Here is a 20,779-nt window from a genome sequence, read left to right as displayed (position 1 = left end):
TAATAATGGACATTAATGATCATCAATGCTAATTCCTTTTTATCTGCTAGGGACTGGGCTGTGTTTACACATAAAGAGGGCAAGCAGATACTTGGGGTTCCTCACTGTATAAGGCCCTGTCATGGGTGGCTGCCCTGCATTGCAGCTGGTCCTTTTGGTTTTGCTTTTCCTCTCTATCATCTTTGAGCTCAATGGCCAACTGGAACTGCATGTTTCACAGATCCAGCTGTCTCCCCTTCACCACCCAGCTCAGGGATGCAGTAGGTGAGACAAGTTTGTGGCAAGTGGGTTTTGGTAAACTTTAACATGTGCTTCAGTCTCCTCAAAAATTATGAGAATGATGAAGTGGTTTTCTAGCAGTCTCCTTGTGTTTCTCATTCCTCTCCTTTGGGGTTCAGGGAAGCAAGATAATAATGTCAGTTTCTTTTCTAGCCATATACATATTTAACATAACATAGGCACATAAGCTTGTCCACATTAAGTTAGACCAAAAGCCCTTCTACTGTGGGATCCTTTTCCAGCAGTCAACAAATTAACGTGAGCAACAGAATATCATCATGGGGGAAAAAAATCTTTCCTTCCTTTGCCTGTGTGGAGATGCAGAGATGCTGAGTGCATATTCTGAACAGAGCCTCAGGGCCTGTTCAAGGCGCAGCAAGAACCAGAAATTGGAAAACCACAGTGTCTTTTCAGAAGTTTAGCAGACAGACCCATCCTGCTTCATCCATTGCTGTCAGAAATTATTTATTCAAAATGTTTACTGGAGCAAAAATGATGCTAAATATTTTATACATATATACATATTATACATATATATACATATTTGCAATTGATATTAGTTTTCCTCCTCTATACAACTTTTGCTGCCAAGAAGACTCTTCAAGCAAGTGCTGTTAAAAGCACCTGCAAATTAGCTTTCACTTGATTTTCAAATTGACAAGTACCAATTTGCAAAAGATAGTTCCAGCTCTTCTGTATTTACTTTGGGAACAAGCACAGCAGAAATCCTCCCTGAGATTTCCCATGTTCTGCACAGCTCTGGCTGAGGAGCACAGGGATCATTCACAACCACCTCTTCCATCTGCATTTCATAGCACAGCTCTCAAAAGCAGCTTCTGGAAAGCTTGGAAAGTTCACGTGCCATGTTTGACAGGAGTGGGGAAAATAATCCCTTCTTTTGCATCAGTGCACACAACACCTCTGTGCTCCCCATTTCAAATCCTGTTCCTGATACCGCTGTGCCGGGCGGCTTTGTCTGCAGCACTGCCCTCATTCAAAATGTTTGCAGCCTCTGCTTACCATGCACAGCATATAAATCCTTAGGAGGCTGCAGCTCTGGTTTCTCAGTAAGGAGCACTGATTTGCCAGGAGCTCAGCCAGGCTGCAGAAGGCAGGTGTCTCTTTTCCCCTCCACACTTGCTCTCCTTTCCTCTTACACATTGAGTCCTGGCCAGGGAAGGACTAAGCAGAACTTTGTTTTAGGCAAGGGGGTCTCTTTCCTGTCTGCCAGGAGAGGCAAAGGCAAACTTTCTGCCTTGTGCCAGTTCCAAAGAAAAAACATCCTTTATGCTTCCCTGCCTCAGGAAAGGCACAACAGCCTCAGAGCCTTTCTTCCTTTAAATTACCTTTAAACTACACCGGAATTCCTGTTAGCCTCCTTCAGCACAGCAAGTGCTTTCTCTCAGCAGCGTAAGATCTGTCTTCTGGTAGCAGCATGAGCCCTCTCCATAAGTCCCACTGCTACAGGAGGAGGACTTGTTTCTGGGTACCAGCCTGGGGCAGGTGAAGGAAGGGGCACAGAAACCATGTGGATACTCTTAAGAGAACTACCTACACACTTTATAGCTATTGCTTAGAAAATAGGGCACGTATAGTGGATGCTCAGATCAGCCAAGAGTTGCCTACAGCCTAGCTCTGAGTACAAAGAAATAACTGATTTCCAAATATGAGATTTCCATCTGGAGAGGGTGTTCCATAGGGCTTTCAGAGTATTCCACACAAAAATATGGGTAAGGAACACCAGCCCATACACTAGCCAGATTCAACTAACAATAATACTATTCAGCTTTGATGTTACCTAGCAGGAATCTTCATTACAAGCAAGATAGATTGTGTTCCCATTTTTCAGAATGAAATCCAGAGACATGTCTTCAGAGAGTTGTCCTGAGACTGAGCTCAAAATTCCTAACTTAGAATACACACAAAATTACACCTAAAGAAGGCATTACCTCAGGTATGAGAAGCTGTGGATATGCAGAGATCGTTACTAGGATTTATCCATCACTTGCCAAAACAGAGATAGCACCACGCTAATAAGATTATACCATTTCTCTTATAGGGAGGACTTGTGCATCTTTACAGCCTACCACTTGCACTCCACCTTGTGTACAAATGCCATGTGCCCAGTGCTACCTGCAGCAGCACTGCACCAAAACAAAGGAAGACACAGCTTGGTTTCAAAAGGTCAGGGGAACTGCCTTGGCTCTGCAGCAAAACTGTGCTGAAAGTGTGTGGGAAAACAGACCTCCTGCTTTAAGGCCTCCTGCAATTGAATGATTTTGTAAAATACAGTTTCTTCTATAATTAGAGACTCAATGGGGTTCCAAATTTACATTAACTTCATGAGCAATAATAAATTATTATTTTTTTCTTCATGCCATCCAGCAGTTATAAGGAGCTTTATCACAACCAGCAAGTTCAGAGTATGGAGTCCTTAAAAAAGGTCACAAATATCATTGCAGTACTTTTAATTTCAAGTAAAAGTGAGTTTGATTTTATACTTCAGCAAATAAGAATACATTCATAATTTTACCCCAATACAAGATTTCTTTATTTTCATATTCAAAATAGCATTTTTTCTCTGTGTATTTTCCACCTAATTAAAGACCAGATATTTACTAATGCACAAGCACTGTCATTTTTCAAATCAGTAACAAAGCACACCAAATACCATAATGCATCTTGCGCTTTTATTGTATTGTATTATAGACAAAGAGGAGTACATACAGAATAATCACTGTCATCACAACTGTAAAGTTGCAGTGTCACTGTGATCCCTTTGGGAGTCAGAGAACATCCACTTGTCATTCATTCCACTTTTTTATTGTAACAAGCTGCATGTATCAAACCTCAACTGTGAGCAACCATTTTTCTAAATAAAAACACAGCCAAAAAACCTCAGTGTTTGCTAACAGGACTTTGCAAGATTCTTTAAGGTACCAGCAGAATAAGCATGCACAATAGCAATACAAAACCATAGACACACTGCCCCCTGATAAGGTGAGCTGGGCTGGAAAATTCACAGGTTCAGTGCTGGAACTCCCTCTCCTGCGAAAAGCCAACTCAAAAAAACCTGTGCATTACTTTGGTTCAAATCTAAGTGGGAGTAAAGTAACCTAAGTTTAATATTTCACAAAGGAGTTGTGTTAAGCCTAGTGTTTTATCTGTAAAATAAAATATGGTCTATGATAAGAACCTCTATTGCTTCCTGTCAGTCAGTCACCACTGGAGTGTAATGCTGCTAGAAGCAATGTGTTGCTGTGTCATGCTGCTTCTCTTTTATACAAACTAGATCCTGATGACCTGTTAAGGGTTTTTCTAGAACACTACAAAGGACAAAGTGAATTTCCTGCTTGAAATGCAGGTGCAAGGAACCTTTTCCTTGCTGAGAACCACACACATGCTTTTTGAACAACTTTGGCAGAGTATATGGCAATACACTCCTTTGCGTTACTGAGTATGACTGCACACAAAGTTGGCAGTGGGTCACAGTTCCCTATTTCCCTGTGCCTAATGTGGTAGAGAAAATGGGAGAGAAGCACTTTGGAAACATACAAATATCTTCCATCATAACTTACTGAGCAGCCTGACAGCAAAATATCAGCCATTTATGGGAAGAGAGACAAATTCATAAGAATTGGCAAAATTACTTTGAAAACCACTGTTGTTGATACTGCTCCCACACTCTTGCTTGTATAAAAGCGTCTAGCCTGTACATAGATTCTCTAGCTGATACACAGATCTCTACTAATTATACTTTGGGGATGATATTTTAAGCCCTATGAAAAATCTTACTGTTATCTACAATAATTTTCCACGGGGGCCATTTTCTGCTCTCCTCCCCAAAACAAAGGAAAAAGGGAAAATAACACGAAAGGATTTGCTCTCCTTTTTCAAAGAGTAACAAGGCGCAATTTTGCCACCTACTACTACTACTAATACTACACTGCCTAAATTGTTTTGTTCTCTCTTGTCTCACACTGACTGCAGCAGGAATATTAATAGTATCAGCACTGTAACCCACTGCTATGGAATGTAAAGTCCATGCAAGAGCTATGGACCATTTTGGTAGAACTTAAATATTTCTCAGAATACAGTTTGCAAGAGACTCCTGGGCACACAGGCATTTTGTAGGCTCTCTGCCAAAACCCTGTGTAGAGGCCAGTTTGAGTGGATCAATCCAGTATGTGATTTGCTTAATGAAAGACACTTCTTCAGAAGATTTTGGCAGACGCAATCGGTTCAATTGCCAGGCAGTATTCATGCGATTACAAATGTTACTGATCACATTAGATACTTAATGCATCTCTCCAAAAAAATCACAGCTACTGTGCGGCTCTGAAGAAATTAAAATTGTGATACAGATTACAGTGTTTTCTGTGCACTGGACTATTGATACAATTGGGAACAAATACCTTCCTTGGACTGCCAAGCAGTGACAACTATTAATTTCTATATAAAGCCATGACTGCTTGTTTGTAAATGTTTAGCTATGCATCATTGCAAAGTAGCTTCCTTTTCATGTTAGGGATATATTCTACCATAAATGCATTAAAGAATTCAGCTCCATTGACTTTCACAGATCTATGGCAATTCACGTGTGCTGATGGGCTGGCCTGAGAATCCAAGGACAGTTTTTGGCTTGAAATACTAGAAAAGTGAGATGCTATCCTCTCATAAAAGCCACAAGTGAGACTTGGGCGCTGTTTCTTCTGTTGACATTTCAGCAGATGCAATATTGCATACAGTAATGATAAAACACATCAAAGCAAAAATTATCTGAGCTGTACCTGCCTGGATAAAAATTGTTTTCCTTATGGTGTGGCACAACTTGCACTCTGTATCTTCCTGTAATTTATTGAACAGTATTTTAAAAATGAATAAATGTCCATTGGCCAAATCCCAGTGCTCTTTTCAGTGTACTGCACGAAAGCAATCACACAGGCCTCTCTTTTCCACTCTCAGGAGGAGGGTTTCTGTCTGCAGAAAAACATGAAATCAAAGAACTGAATATATCAGTTTAAAAGATTATATAATTGATTATACCTAATCCCTCCACACAGCTGTAGCCAAGGTGCTTTGCTGAGTGAAAAATCATAGTTATTAGTGCTGGTTTTCATCCAGAAAAAGTGAAGAAATAAGTATATTCAGAACCAAGATGCACAGAGAGTATTTTTATAGTTTAAATGTTTTCATTTTCACAGTTAACTACTAGGGAGTAGGCTGTCAAAATTATTAAAGTGTCCTTTATAAAGGCTGAGAAAAATTCCACTTTCAACTGCACGACTCTTAATTCCTATGCAGTTATTGCTGGCTTCCTGTTGACAACGTTTCAGTACTGTATGATTTAATTGCACCAGATACCACGTGCTGAGGAGCCAGTTGTGCTCCCAGTTACACTGCTGTTTCTCTAGAATAACTCTGAGTTCAATCCAGCTGTCAGACCAACCTTGTTGTCTGAAACTCATGATTTTTCATGACTTGAGTTTGTGGCTCCTATTTTAACCTGAGTTAATCTACTGACAGTTGCCTTATTATCGAATCCATTTGGAGCTATGCCCCTCTTGAAAACTTGAAAACCATTCTCTACATACATCATTTAAAATTACTTGGTCTTGTTTTTGGAGCGCCTTTGTGGAAAAGCATTTACAAGCTTTTTTTTCTCAGTATGCAGGAAAGAATATTAACTTTAAATCCTTAAAGATATTTAAGTATCGTTTCTTTAATTGTGATCAAATAATTTAAGTCTTTTGTGTGTCCTGGTCTCACTTTTTGAGAAACAAAGGCTGAACTTCTCAAGTGGCACCATCATTTCAGAAGCTGAGTCTCCTGCAAGACTCAAAATTGTCAGTGCAAGCAACTCATGTTAACGAGTGCAATTGTGACTGAAGAGAAACTTCCTCCTGAGCATATCTTGTGGTTTTCACCCTGTGGTCTGTGGTCCCTCAAGTAGTTTGTAGACTGACTTTGAAGAGTTTCTTGAGAGGGGAAAAAAAGTTACCAGGCTTAAATTCACCACGAATGCGTATCCCATCCGCACTGGGAAAAAACATTAAAGGTTGAAGCCCACTTATTAATAAATTATCTCATGCTCCGTGAAATAGCAAGGTGTTCAGGCTGCTGGTGTTCCTCTGACATGATAGCTCATGAAAAGTTAGTAAGAGCAAAGGGCTGATTAACAAAGACGCAGTTTCCAAAGGAATAGCCGGGCACTTCTACCTGGAGACCTGCTCCACCAAGCTTTTCCTGCTTGGCCAGCAGTACCTCTGTCCCCTAGCGGCTCCCACTCTCTGCTCCTCATTTCTTGCTCTCCGACTGCAAAATTTTGCAAGGAAAGGCAGTTTGAGAACTGCTTTTCCTTCCCCTCCACAGCCCTCTGTCCTTTTCAACTCAGACTTTTGACATCCACGTTTGCATTAAAGATGACTTGTTCACTTTCCTTGTCTGCTTTCACTTATCGGCTTAGTGCAGTGGCAGGCATTACTACACACTGTTCCTTGCTTGTACAATGAAATCTTGGATGAGTGAATGCTCTTATTGTTGTGAGCCCAGTAGAAATCATAGAATCACCTTAACATCAAACAGGCTTACTGGATTTCACTGTAATGCCAAGCTGTCACTGTTACCACAAACCCTGCCTAGGCATCACTCATGACTGCTTACAGGCAGGAAGAGCAGATCTGGGAGCACTCAATTGTAAACTGAAAGACTACGAAAAAGAAGCATCAATTACAAAATTAATTGCAGCCCTCTTGGCATTGGCTTAGGAAGTCCCTGGTAGGAACAGTCCTGCATGGAGTTTCCCCTTGTAAAAACTTTCAAGACTCAGGAGTTGTTGGACGAAGTTGTTTGTGTGTAAAACTTGAAAAATTATAGTTGGTCAGCATAAACCAAGCACCAGTGGAGTAAGGGTATGGAGGCTGTACCTTGCAGAGAATAGAAAGCCACAGTGTGCCATTTGTAAGGCCCTGGACCCTGCATTTCACTTTTGTATCTCTGCATCATTCAATAATTTGTACTTAACTGAAGCATCTCCTCCAGAAAGGGCTTTGGAGTCTCAATCCAAAGGCTGAAAAAGATGGACAGTAATATACCCTTTCTTTACTAGCAGTACTAAACTCTGACAGTTGTCAAAGCGTGGGTGATGTTCCAGATAACTGGTTGTGGTTGTTTTGATGATGCGCTGTTCCTATGCCCCTTGTTCTCTAATACTGAGGGCTGGCTGAATCAGTGCCTTAGCATCTTAGGCCTGTCCCAAGTCCTCACTGAAACAGCTTACCCTGCAGCACTCTGAGGCCAGCCTCTCCCTTTATATTCTGCCTCACTCTTAGGACACAGCATTGCCCTTTGATGGGTTGTATTCTTACTCTGCTCTGCAAATACAATAGCCAACACAGATATGTCTGAATATGTCTGTAAGTGGGATTAAGGAATTGTGCTGCCTCTGTTGCATTCAAAAAATCTTCTCAGTGTGGCTTAGAGAAATTTAGTACCTGCTTTAACTTCCCATGTAAAGTCTGGTGACAGTATAAGAACCAACACAGCTATGATTGCACATGGTCTTGCCGTGTCATGTGAAATGTAAATATTTCAGCTGAACCTAATCCAAACTTAGGTGAAATCCCACCAGGTACCAGAACAGCCTAGCGCAGCTGCTGGAGGTAAAGAGTCCCTATTCACACTCTACCACTGAAGAGTTATTTAGTATTATGCTAGTGCATGGGAAACTTTTGCAACGTAACCCATACTGCACTCAGAGCTCTGCCCTAATCAGTTTGCTCTTGATAGCTCAAGAAAGCTAAAGTCACCCCAACCTTACTGTGTAGGGCCCTACATGATTGCCCAAGGTCACAAGAAAGCAAAGGCAAAGCCATGTAATTGCCCTTCTGTGTTATAGTTTGAGAGGCACAATTAATTTACTACTCTGGTTGACTCTGCTGTGAATGATAATTTGAGTAGAGCATGACTTTAGAGAAGCAAGGAGCCCTTCTCACCTACCAACAGAGGTGACACGGGTCAAAGGCACTGAGCAGGCACCTAAAGGAACTGGGAGACGTGGCTGCGAACTGGTTTCACTCACCACAAGTTGCTTTACTGTCATGTTGCCAGCGTTAATGGAGCTGTTAGGGAAGGAGAGGCAGGACAAAACACACATGGTGAGGCTTTATTAGAATTGAGAGACCTCCTGCCTCTTGCAAACTTCAGACAGCATGGGAACCACTGCGATAGGTCCTACCGCAGTCAGTGTTTATGCATACTTACGATCCCACATATGCATGCATTGCTAAAATCAGGGGATTTAACACACCCTCATTTTTTGTTCGTTGGGACCTCTGCAGCACAAGACTGGCATGTGAGGAAAATGCCCTGTGTGTTGTGATAACTACCCGAGCAAATGTGCTTCCCTCTTTTGCACAGACTATCGATCCATGAGCAAAGAATATATGTGCTTCCCTTTCCTCCCTGCCAGCCCTGCCTGCCACCTTCTTGCTCTCCCATTTGCTTTCCACTCCTACCCACTGAGCAGTCAGTCCACAGCTCAGAAACAATGTTGTGAGGTAGAGAGAAAATCAGTTTTCTTGTTCTTCTCTCCTTCATGCATCATCTTTCCTTCTTTATTTGATGCAGGGACTGTCTGGGGTAATTCTTTAGCCTGTTATGCAAGAAGTTAGACTAGATGATCTTTAATGAACCTCTCCAGCCTAGGAAAAAATAATCTGTACTTGGTACAATCCTATTTGCTGAAATGGAAGTGAGTCAGCAGGGATGTCATTTCTGCTATACGCAGACAGGCAGACCTGGCCACTTGGCTATAAAGGCTAAGTAAGAGCATTTCTATAGTAACACATACCCGTGCGTCTAGATTATATGCCGTCTTCTTTAAATCCTGCAACGCCCTCTGCATGAACTCAAATGCATGGCAGTCAACACAGGGGCGACCTGGAAAAAGGTACAGAAGAAGACATCATTGTCACAGCATGAAATCTGGAGTGCAGCAGTACAGAGGGGGAATACTCAGAGACCTTGTAATGCCAGGAGCAAATCCATTTTGCCAGGCACCCACACCTGCATGTGCACAAGGTTAGGGCTGCCCGTGGACAGGGCTGTATCTGTCCTTGTGCACATGTCTGAGGACCAGAAAAAACACAAGAGCATTTTGCTGTGTGTACTCTTCTGAACACAGCTCAGGCTTCATTCTACCCAGCGCCGCGTGCCTTCAGCCCCCAGCCTCTTACCTTAAAATTGAAATCCTCAACCCTCCTCAGACACGGGTTAATTGTCAACTGAAAATAGCAGTTTGCAGTGGTTCAGAAATCAGACAGGCAGGTCTGTTTTTACAGGAGCTCTTACAGAGCAGCCTGGCAAGGGACAGTGCCAGATCTGTATTTGCTTCCTTTCACCTGCTGCTGTATTTTTTCTCTGCCAGGAATGCAAAGCATCCCACTGGCTCTGCAGCTGGTACCAGTGTGTGTGCACAGAGGGGCAGGGCAGGGAAAAGGCAGAGAAGAGGGGGAGAAGGAGACGACAACAACTAGAATGGCTCACTTCTGGACCTGGGCATTTCCACTCTGCCAGGATTCACCCTGCACTTAAGCCCTTTTGTGGGTTTTTAGGAGAAGAAATGCAGGTACTGGAGGAGGTGCAGGTGGAATGGGAAGAGAGGCCTTCTGTACTGATCACAGAGCCCCCGTGTTGGGGGGAGTGCTGAAACCCTTGCCCACAGGCAGCCACTTGTGCTGCTCTGACAAAGCAAAGAGGGCGCAAAGCTGCTGCTGAGATAGCTGGGGAGCTGCCTGGAGCCAGGAACCTGCTGTGCAGCACTGCAGCACCCCATGCCTGGCACCCTGCTGCCAATATGGACTTAGCAGTTGGGCCTGACACAAGGGAGCAGCCAGAGTGCTTCTTGGTCCCCAGCAAACCTCTTAGGGTCTTTGACCTGTTCAGGAGGTGTTTCTCTCCCATCCATCCTCCTCCATCTCCCCTTCGTGCAGCTGACATCTCAGGGAGACCGCGGGATCAAGCCAGGGATTGAATTCCAGGGATATGGGGAGATCCAAAGTCTCCACCTCTGTAAGTACATCACTCACAAAGACTCCAGGTCCAAGAGAAATAGTGACAGGATGGTTTCGAGCACATTTCAAAGACACACAACCCCCTCCTGGTTTCAGTATTTCAGTGATTTAATTTTTTCCACTTCAGATCATGGAGCAGAGTCCTCAGAGAGAACCTGCATCCTCAGTCTGCTGTCAACAAATCCATCATTTGCTTGATGCCATGGTCTGCTCCCTCCCCTTGCTGTGATCTCAGAAAGCACCCTGCCCTGGCTACACCTTGGTGAAGTGCTGCATATCTTGAAGTACTTGTTACTAAAGTGTTCTTAAAATCAGAACTTGATGGAGAAAAATCCAAACTTCGGGTCATAAATGAATGTCTCCTGCTCTGGCAGTGTGGAGAAAGCTCTCTGAGGAGTCATGAATTCAACAGTCAATCATTGCCTGCTACCCAGGAAATCTTCCCAGGCCCTTATAAAGGCGATGGCTGCATGGAATCATTCACTGGTATTTATGGCAGCCAAGTGCTCCTGTGTGGACAGGGAGGTACTAGTGGAACGACACAACTATGCCAAGTGGTTGTTTCACTCTGCCACCCCTGTGAAAGTAGCTGCCCTGGCATCAAAGCAGCCTCTGCAGGAAGATGGTGGTGACACTGAGGATACCTGCCTGGGCAGCTCTGTGTCCTGGGTCAGCACATGCGAAGCTACTCACACCACACTGCTTTTTGACGCCACCATGCAGATGCAGACAGTTTCACCACATAATGGGATATTTATTCATACTTTCTAAAGTAGTCTCCTGGGCTGTTCTTGATGAAGAGTCCTTCTCCAGGCACAGCTATCCCTGGGTCAGGTTAGTACTCCTGCCTGCTGGGAGCTAGCAGCCCTGTAGCACTGGCAGCGAGAGAGCTCATGTCATTCTCCAACCAGCTACATCCCAGTATGGGACACACCATTTTGACTTAGAGCAGCACAGAGAGCACTCACTGAAGCAGCACTACTGGCAGATGAGAGGACAGCGAGGACAGCTGTACCTGGGAGGAGGTGATAAGCAGCCGGGGAGGTGGCTAGCTATAAACTCTTCCACCCATGCAGCCCTGCAGAGCTTACATCTGTTCAGCACTTTGGGAACTGAACTAGGGCAGTTCTGATCTCTCCATCAAGCACTAGCACAGAGCAACTTGCAAGCAGTTCCCCAAATAAAATAGAGGTGATACCCTGTTACCTGGAAAGCCTGTAGCTACAGTCAGACTTTTACCAGCAAACCTGCCCAAGTACTGATTTAAACAGGCTTTTAAACTATTACACTAGCCAGATTCCTGCAGTAGCCAATAGCAAATACTTAAGGAATATATAAGAATAAGATTAGAAATGTTCTTCCAGCCTATCAAGATGTTTGAGGATATCCTGAGTCTGACTGGTGTTTCTACATCTGATAAGGTTGCCGTGAATTTTTCTCACATTCATTTGCCTCATTACTTCCTGAATCCATGTAAACTTTTGGCACCTACAGCATCCTGTGACAATGAGTTCCACAGCTTAGCTATTCAGTGAGTGAACAAAATACCATTCTTGTCTGCTCTGAGGTTAACATCTGCTGCCTTCATTTCCTGCCTCTAATCTTTTGCAGTGGAAGAGACCGTTATTAAATATTCACTATTTTTGTCCAGCTTATGACTTTGCTGCTTTCCATCACTCCCTGCCTCAGTGTCTCCTTTCCAGACTGAAGAGCTGGACTGGTAAACTGGCCTATTTAGCTAGACTTCATCTCTCTTCATGCTTACAATATTTTCAGTAGGATGTCCATGGACATTTCCCCAACATATGATCTAAGGGTCTGTTTTCACAAAGGTTTTAAACAAATCTAAATGTGCTGTTGCCAATAGCAGCAATCCCACCCTGATTTCTGTCCTTGGCTACATGTTCCCACACTTTCCGTCACTTACAGCAGGAGTAACCATGCAGTTGCTTGGTCAGCTGGATTGCTGATCTTTTTTTCTCCAGATCAGATCCTGAATACCCAAGTTCTGGGGCCAGAACAAGAAACAGGGCAAGGGCAGGAGGCCAGGTTATGGGGAGGAGGGCAAAGGCAGCATAGGCTTACATCAGCTTATAGTAATCATGAAACTAAACCTAAGTCGCCTCATAGCAAAGTACAGCAGAGTGCTATTAATTCCTTGCTGACAGCTGGGAACAGACTATCATTCATAGGGAGACTTAACAGGTTTGTGGATTAACATAATGAGAATTATCAAGAGTCAGCTATAATTCTTTAAATGGGTCCTGTCAGCACGAAGACTGTATGTGTCTTTGTGTGTTTGGGGAGAAGTGGGGGAGGAGAGCCTAAAATATGCTTCTTGGCTTCTTCTTGGTGAAAAACTGGAACTGAAAGCACTGTGGAAGTCTGATTTACTTTCCATCACATGCACATGGCATCTACTCTTTGTATTTCATGCACCTTGGCTAATGAAAACAGACTGACCAGCTTCTGTTCTTCAAATTCCACATTTCAGCTTTCACAGTGGGTGATCTGGGCTATAAATGAAATGGGAGATTGGAGAAACTACTTAATATTTTTTCTAGTGGATTGCATTGAACTTTAAACAAAATAATCCACAAATGTTAGTAAGACCACTTCATACTCGAACAGTTTTTTGCATATGCAAAGTGCTGTGTATAAGGACATGGTTAACCACTGCTAATTAGCGTTATTCATAAAAAGCTGGGCCTGGCTCTCTGGCTGGCAGAAACTATGCCAAGCAGAGAGCAGGTGATGGTACCCCAAGCCAGATATCAGTGCCACACAGAGGGCAGGATCCCTCTGCAATGCTAAGAACTGTGACTCACTCTCATGCTTCTTTCGGGTGACTCCTGCACCTCCCACACTTGCATGAGGACATTGCTGTCCCTCTCCAGCTCATGCTGCTGTAGGAAGAACACATTTCTCCCACCAAGTGGGAGAGTGAGGCTGTAGGGCCGTGTGGTCCACAAGAGATTGTTCCTACTCAAGGCATGTTTCCAGTACCACGTCATCCACCTGGGAACAGAGAAAAGCATCGAGCACCACACTGGTCTGCCCTGCAGAAGGACACCTAGTACGGTTCATATACATCATATACCCCTGCCAAGAACATGTACTAGAGCCCCAGTTTTGTTGCTGGGTCATTCAGGATCCCACAGCCACCAGTTTACCTGGGCTGACAGTATGGACTTAAGTGCCAGCAATGGGGAAGGTATGTGCACGTGCGCCAGTAGCACTGCCCCCAAAATGGGTCAGTGCCCAGGAGGATCCACTCCATGATGAGAAATAGCCAGTGCATCTGACATCAAGCAGGAAAAGATCCAGGAATGTCTGCAGTATGTCACATCAAAGGTCTGCCTGGCCCACTGTCCTGTTTCTCATGAGCCACATCACTTCTAGTACAACAAATGTGTCTAGGAGCATTCCCAAGCCTTGAGAGCAGCTGGCATAGGACAGCTCATATCTGGAACAGATCTGGAACAATTTCCCCTTGAATTTACCCAATCAGTTCTGCAATCCCAAGAAAACTTTTAGCATCCATAGCTTCCTAAGGGAGGACTTCCACAGGTTAACTATCAGGAAGAGACTAGATGGGCAAAGGAAAGTACCTGGAACACTTAGCAGCTATGCAGCACTGTCTCAACAAGTGGCTGATTAGGAGCATCCTGAGTTTCTTGCTGCTTTAAAACTCTGTCCCTACAGCAGCACAGAACAATTCGCCATCCATGATCAGCTGAGAGTCTTCCTCCTCACCTGGCCTCAGACATAAATACCCTTATGCATTCGTAGCAATGCTACCAGCCTCCATTACTTAGGACAGAGCAGCCTGTCTCTCCAGAAACACTGGACACAGAAACACTCTGACCTGCCCTTCATTCCTCTCTCTCACATGCAGGAGTCAGACAAGTCAAGGAACCTTCCTCAAGTGCTCCTCAGGGGTCTCAGTAGCTTGGCCAGAAGATATAAAAAATACAACTCCTTGAGACTGGGGTCAGAGACCCTGGCCAAGAGTTTTGTTCTACAGATAAAATGGGAGTTTCCACCACACAGGCAGAGTAAGGAACCACGATATACTTTGCCCCAAAAATGTGTTGACTTGCCTCTGCTAATAGACACACATATAGGGCACATATAGTTTATTTTTCAAGCACGATATTCTCCCTGAGGAAACAAAATGGACTACTTGTCACAAAACTTACTAAAATTAATTAATACCTAAAAAACACACACACAAAATAGAGATGAGGTCAATGAGGTCTGTTTAAGAACCAAAACTTAGCACTAATAGAAAAGAATGGAAAAAGAAGGGAATTCAGCATGTAAACTCTGTAGAGACAAATACACATAGGTGTATTTGAAAACTAGTAATGGAATTATAGGAGAATAAAACAGTGACTAAATCAGGTCTTCTATTAAATATTTCTGCAGCCATGTGAAAAGATAGCTGCGATACAAAGTAAGCATGACTAAGAACTAAAGATAGGTTTGTATACAATTACCTTCCTTTTTTCTTTTTCCTCCCAGAGGATATTTTCTAATGAAAGGCTACTTTCCACTTGTTATCAGAACACCCTGAGAACACTGACTCCATGTTTTGCCTCATTTTGGAGCTAAGAATGTTTAAGTAGAGACTTGCTCAAAATGACAGAGGAAGCTAATGCAGAGCTGTGATCCAAATTCAAGAGAACCCAGCTCCGTGGTGTGCTCAAGCCAGTCTGTCATATTTATTTATTTATTAGATCTGCAGAATAGCAGCAGGATTTCAGAAATCTATATACGCTTTACAAATACACTGATTGGGTAAACCTCCCCTGTGTCAGTCTGTAGTAGTTACAAGAAATTTGAACTTGACCTATTGTTCCAGCTAAATACTAAAATAAGAAAAATGTAATGCCTTAGCAGAAATAGACACAAATTTTCTTCCAACAATATCCAGACTAGCAAGCATGTTATATGTATTGTGGCAAATCTTGAAATGAAACTCTCTAGAAGCAGATCTAAAAGACCTAAACCCAAAGAGCTTTGAAACAAGCTCCAATAAAAATTATAGTATGCAGTTAGCATTTTTTTCCTAAACGACTACTAATCCTTTGCTTACGTGCTGTTTTTATAAGCGTTGTTTTCATGGGCTTTGCTGACATGTTACAAACTCATCATTACTCCCTCGCTAATCAGGCAATGCTGCGTTTTCCTGGAGCTTAAGGTCTGTGTGGCTGCTGTGAGTTAAGTGGAGGAAAGAAAGCAGACGCGGTGCAGCGGGAGGGCATGAGTGCACATGACAGGTACATACTTTCTGCAGGAATCACACTCCCAGGGTCCTGGCTGGCCCCTACAAGCCTCATGCTTAGCAGGCCAACCACTGAGATGAACGGGATCGCCACACGCATCACACTCCAGACAGACGGCAACGCCATTATCTCATCAATAATTCAAGCTATCTTCCCTGCCTGAAACAAGGAGAAATAGTGAAAATCAGCAGTTTGCTACCACACACAAACCCACAAAGAAGTGGACGAGACCTGATAAGCACAGACCCACATGCGCACGCAAACAAACCCACATGCCATGTGCTTGCAATGCACCCCACGGACCAGTTTGCCCAATACCTGATCTTTTTCTTCGCCTGTCTGCTAGACCCTTGGAGCAGTTGTAGCAAGCAGGAGAGGCTCCAGCAGCCGCTCTGAGCATGCGCCCCCTCTGCATCCCCCTTCCCTGATTAGGGTCATTGCCATGGAGATTTGCTATAGCAACACCGAAAAATTGGAGCTGCCAAGTGGAGAAGATTTAAAGGGACCACAATGTGGTGAATGGTCATTGCTGAGCTCCTCCCCTGACTCAGTTCCTCAAAGGCCATGTCCTCTTCTTGGTGAACACTGGCTGCTGCTACGCACGTAAGAGGGTCTTAGGCAATCTTTGTGTTTGTCGATTTTATTCCCAAAGGGAATGTGCTGAAATATGCAGCTCCCATCCCTTGCTTTAGTTGTAACTCAAAGTGAGATTTTGTTCCAAGAGGTTTAAAATGAGATTAAAACTCCAAAGCTTGCTTGGAAAAATAAAGATGCAGGGCCTGTTGATGGTGCCCTGCACGCCAGGGAAGACTACATTATGGTCTTCATTTAACTACCTTGAAAACAAAGCCTTGTGGACAGCAGCAACATTGGCACATGAACCAGCCCAGGAATATGGATCCTGCACAGGATCACACTAGGTAACCATGATAACAGCCCAGTCAAAACCTATGTACTGTCAAAGTTTAAAGACGCTCACTTCAAGATCAACTCTTGATCCAGGATTTTGCTAATAGATTGTGTCCTGACAAAGCTCAAGCATGAGCCCTTCTGGATCTCCGTAAGTAACTGGCTGAAATCAAGCCTTCAGGATGTGGAGGTGATATTTTTTGATACTTTTTGGAAAAAAGAGAGAGACACTTTCAATACCTGTTTGCCCCAGAGTGTGGTTCAAGACTCATCTTTGTTGTTCTTTCACAGGAGGACACTATGTCTCCTCTCACCAGGGAGCAGCCTCCAGCCTTCCTGCTCTGTACAGAATAACTAACCTGCCAAGCTGTGGAGGTACCAGCCTTCCCAGGCTGAGACACAATTTACCCCTGGACGTCTTCAGCTCTAGGGACTGTCACCAGCAACGTACTCTGCTTCTATTTTACTTGTTCCTGTGGCTTCCTCAGAATTACCTTTTACATCCCTCATTTCAATGCTTATGCTTTTTGCACCAGGTTAATTTAAAGGTCATCTCAAAGGCCCCCAGGCTCTTGACTGCTTCCTGGCAAAGTGGAATTGCCTTGTGCATGCAAGACTGCAGAGGGGCAGCCCAGAGTTGTAGAAGCAATTCCTACAAGAGTAACACATTAAGCAAATTTTTAGCCCAAAGTGCAACTGAAGCTCAGCTTCCATTGCATGGAAGGTCCAAATGAAAGTCTCAGCCAGTGGGGTCTTCATAAGGTGAGTCACGGCACACATGCACCAAAATGGCTCCACAGACTTTATGAGAAACTGAGACTCCTAATCCAGACTCTGAAGTTGGATGCCTGAAGTGAGTTTGTGTGAGATGGCTCAGTTTAACATTGTTTGTCTCTTCACAGGCCTCAGATGCCTGTTAAAGGAGCAGTTCTGTAAGAGCCAGGATATAATGGAACAACGTTGTACAGTTTGCCTATACACTCATCTAGCGCTGGTCACAGTCTAGCCCTGATCTGCAGTTTTAAATAACACCAAATGGAAATTCTGGCACAAAATGCAAACCTTACACTTCCATTCATGCTGGCATATGTGTTTCTTGCGCATACCCTCATTATGGTCCCATGGCCATATCATACTTTTCATACATGAGCTTCAAGAAAAGGACTGAAAGGAATTGCCTACAGATGCAATAACCTTTGATAACTTGGAAAGCACTGTTTGTTCTAATATTTTTTCAAGGTATCAATATAGTATTTTCTAAAGTCATAAGTATTTTGTAAAACCTTTTTCATAATTGTTTGGTCTTTTCAGTAGGTATGTAGAACAAGCAGTGCAACACACGATAAAGCAAGGAAAGGAATTTGACATCTCAGGGAAGAAGGCCAACCACAGAAGTAAGTAGTGTCACCCACCCTAAACAACTGCAAAAAGTATAAAGGGGATCAGAGCAGAGAACTTGGGAAAATTTGGAATAAAGCTGAAGGTCTTGAAATACGTCATTCCTAGGATGCCAAGACTCCAAGGATGCCTACACATGGTTTGGTGGTATCTTGTTATTAGGGCCTCTATATCACAGCAAAGTTTTGCATAGTCGTATATGCATCCAATAGAGCTTCTCTGCGAGAGGATGGACCATCTTTGTCTTGGTTTCTGACTGCTCCACCACCCAATATCCAGACTTAACACGGCAATAGTACCACAGAAGGGGTCCTTGCTGAACCGGCCTACTGCCATCCAGACAGTGCACCACCATTGAACCTGGTCCCACTTGTGACACTGGGAGGGATCTGTGGTAGGGCACCCTCTATCCACCATCTAATGGGGTGGATGGTGTTATTTTTGTGTTACAGCACACCGCTAAGCTTAAAATAATGCCCATTTTTTTAATTGCTTGGTGCCAATGTAAAACAATCAGACATTGAACTTGCAGAGTTGGGTCAGTTTTTGTGTCAAATGACATGGTCTTTAAGAAGCATGAAAGAAGTTCCCAACTGCTCTTGCTAGCAGAACCGTGTGGTCCAAGACACAGTTCTCAATTCACAGGGAACAGAATCTGGTCTGCATGAAGAAGTTCCAGAAATCTGTGTTGTTCTATCACCTCCAGCAAAGCTGAAGAAGAGAGAAGCGTGAAAGCATTTGCATGACTTGCTTTGCTATTATATCCCCTATTGCCTACCCCTATGACTAAGGAATATCAGTACCCAATTTAATTTTAAGGATGAGAAAATTCCAAGAGATTCATAGGAGTCCAACTGCTGTCTGGAGAATGTCATAGTGAATCCCAGAGGGCTGTTGGAAATATTTGTACTTCATTTTCTTTTTCTACAGAGAAGCCATGCCTAATTATCATTTGCTAACAAAAGAAGAGTTTCCTCCAAAATAATCAGAACCACCCAGACATTTATTGGGAAGATGAGGGCAGACATCTGGTAGCTCCCTCAGAAAATCTCTTGTTGATGCCTAAGTGTCACAGGTATTGAAAGTTACATCTTTGCACTGAAGGAACAAAATGTATGTACCTAGTTAAAATCACTAACTTTAAAGGCCTGAGTTAGATATGTGTGCCTAAAAGGAAGGTGCAGGCAAAGGTTCTAATTTTAGAACTCTATTATTATACTCATGAGTACACATGGCAAGTGGGGTGGTTAATCCCACTGTAATATGAAGTGTTAAATCATTGCCTGCTAACATGGCCATAAGCCCTTTTTCTGAACTCAAACAGAAGAAGAAAGCACAGAGACAGAAAAATCTGTGCCTGGTTACTATTACTTGAATAACAGAGTGGCAAGAGAATACAGGCCCCAGAAAGGCCAAGTAGCAAACCCAGATGCAAATAGTGAGAAACATGAAGAATAGCAAGAAAGCATTTTTTAAACACATGGAGAGTGAGGAAGACAGAAACCAAGTGAAGAGTTTGTTCTCTGTTCAGTAGAAGGGGAAAGTTAATCAAGTTGAGGCCTAGAAAGTAATAGAGGTCTTAGCATCTGTTTTACCTACCCAACCAAAATAAGGCAAACTAGTGAGCAGCAGGCTAACATAACTAATACCAGTGCACAAGTTTTAGGTAAGAACATTGAACAGAAATTTGCTTTGGTTACATACGCTTGTAGGTTTGTGGCACATCACTTTTCTGGGTTTCAATCTGCCTAGAGCTCTTTTTTTACTCAGGGCTATCACTAGACCTACCTCAGGATATTTAAAGAAGAAACCAAAGCAACCACCATCAGCAACCATTGCAGAGAGCTCAGGGAAGATGTGAGCTATACCGGCCATGGAAAAGGGTAAATGTAGTGACTATCTTTAAAAGGGGGAAGAGAAAATCTCCCTTATATGACACACAAGCCAGTTTACCATCAGTCCTTATGAATGTTTTAGAAGCAATAATCCCACCAACAAACAGTTTGTAAGCATTCAGAAAACAAAAACTGGAGTTGCAAATAGGAGGTATTTGTCAAGAATCAAGTCAAACCAGTTTAGTTTCCTTCTGTGACATGGTAACAGGCCTTGCAGGTAGGGAAAGCCAAATTTAATCAACTTCAGGAAGATTTGTATTGCTGTGTTGAACAGCATTGTCAGAAGCAAGCCAAGGAAACTGCTCTGAGGCCAGCAAAACTGGTTGGGTCACTGCTGAGCCCTAGCAATAGGTCACTGCCACTATGGAAAGATATATCATATTGGGTCTGCAGAGACTCACTTAGTTCAAGGGTTATTCAGCATTTCATTAGTCAGCTGGATAATGAATAAGCAAAGTGGTTATTTAAGATGTAACATCAGTCTGGAGATTATAAGCAGTGCTGGTTACAAACTATTTAAATCATACAGATAAGTTAAAAAAAGGGGGTCTAAAATAATAATATTTTATAAGGACGAGGACAAGGTGCTACATTTCATCAGGAATAATCAACAGCTCCTATTTGGAATGGGGAACAGCAGGTTAAGTGGTACTTCTACGGTGGAGCTAGGGAGTCACAAGCTGAAATCAGTCTACAATATTCTGTCATTGCCAAAAAAATGTGATTATACAGGGATATAAAAAAAAAGTGCAAGATCTTAGACTGCCTTCAGCAGAAGGTCTGAGCTGCAGTATTGCATCTGGTTTGGTCACTGCAATACTAGGAACTAGCAGAGACACCAACAGCAGCAGAAGTAACTAGAGGTTTAAATTGCATCAATAAGGCACCAACAAAGCCCCTGGAAAAATTCTTAATAACAGGGATGGCACTGGGA

General features: G+C 43.1%; 1 protein-coding gene across 1 annotated transcript; it reads right to left on the bottom strand.

Annotated features, from left to right (window-relative positions):
* Positions 1–2,947: 2,947 nt before the first annotated feature.
* On the bottom strand, positions 2,948–18,919 carry C1H4orf48 (chromosome 1 C4orf48 homolog). The gene is made up of 4 exons (XM_027815541.2): positions 15,962–18,919; positions 15,646–15,802; positions 9,131–9,219; positions 2,948–5,259 (listed from the first exon to the last, which is right to left on the bottom strand). Exons 2-4 carry the CDS (start codon positions 15,767–15,769, stop codon positions 5,194–5,196), a joined length of 279 nt encoding a protein of 92 aa, XP_027671342.1. The 5' UTR covers positions 15,770–15,802; positions 15,962–18,919; the 3' UTR covers positions 2,948–5,193.
* Between the last annotated feature and the right edge of the window lie 1,860 nt (positions 18,920–20,779).

This window comes from Falco cherrug, chromosome 1 (assembly GCF_023634085.1).
Source record: "Falco cherrug isolate bFalChe1 chromosome 1, bFalChe1.pri, whole genome shotgun sequence".
NCBI lineage: Eukaryota > Metazoa > Chordata > Aves > Falconiformes > Falconidae > Falco > Falco cherrug.
This window is presented reverse-complemented; position numbering and strand designations above follow the sequence as displayed.

Bases quoted from the DNA above. Each gene is read 5' to 3' on its own strand.
- C1H4orf48 (XM_027815541.2), bottom strand. From the start codon at position 15,769: ATGGCGTTGCCGTCTGTCTGGAGTGTGATGCGTGTGGCGATCCCGTTC. The intron at 9,220-15,645 runs GTATGTACCTGT...ACCTTTTTCCAG, and splicing joins GAGTGTGATTCCTGCAGAAA to GTCGCCCCTGTGTTGACTGC. The intron at 5,260-9,130 runs GTATGTGTTACT...GTTTTTCTGCAG, and splicing joins CATATAATCTAGACGCACGG to ACAGAAACCCTCCTCCTGAG.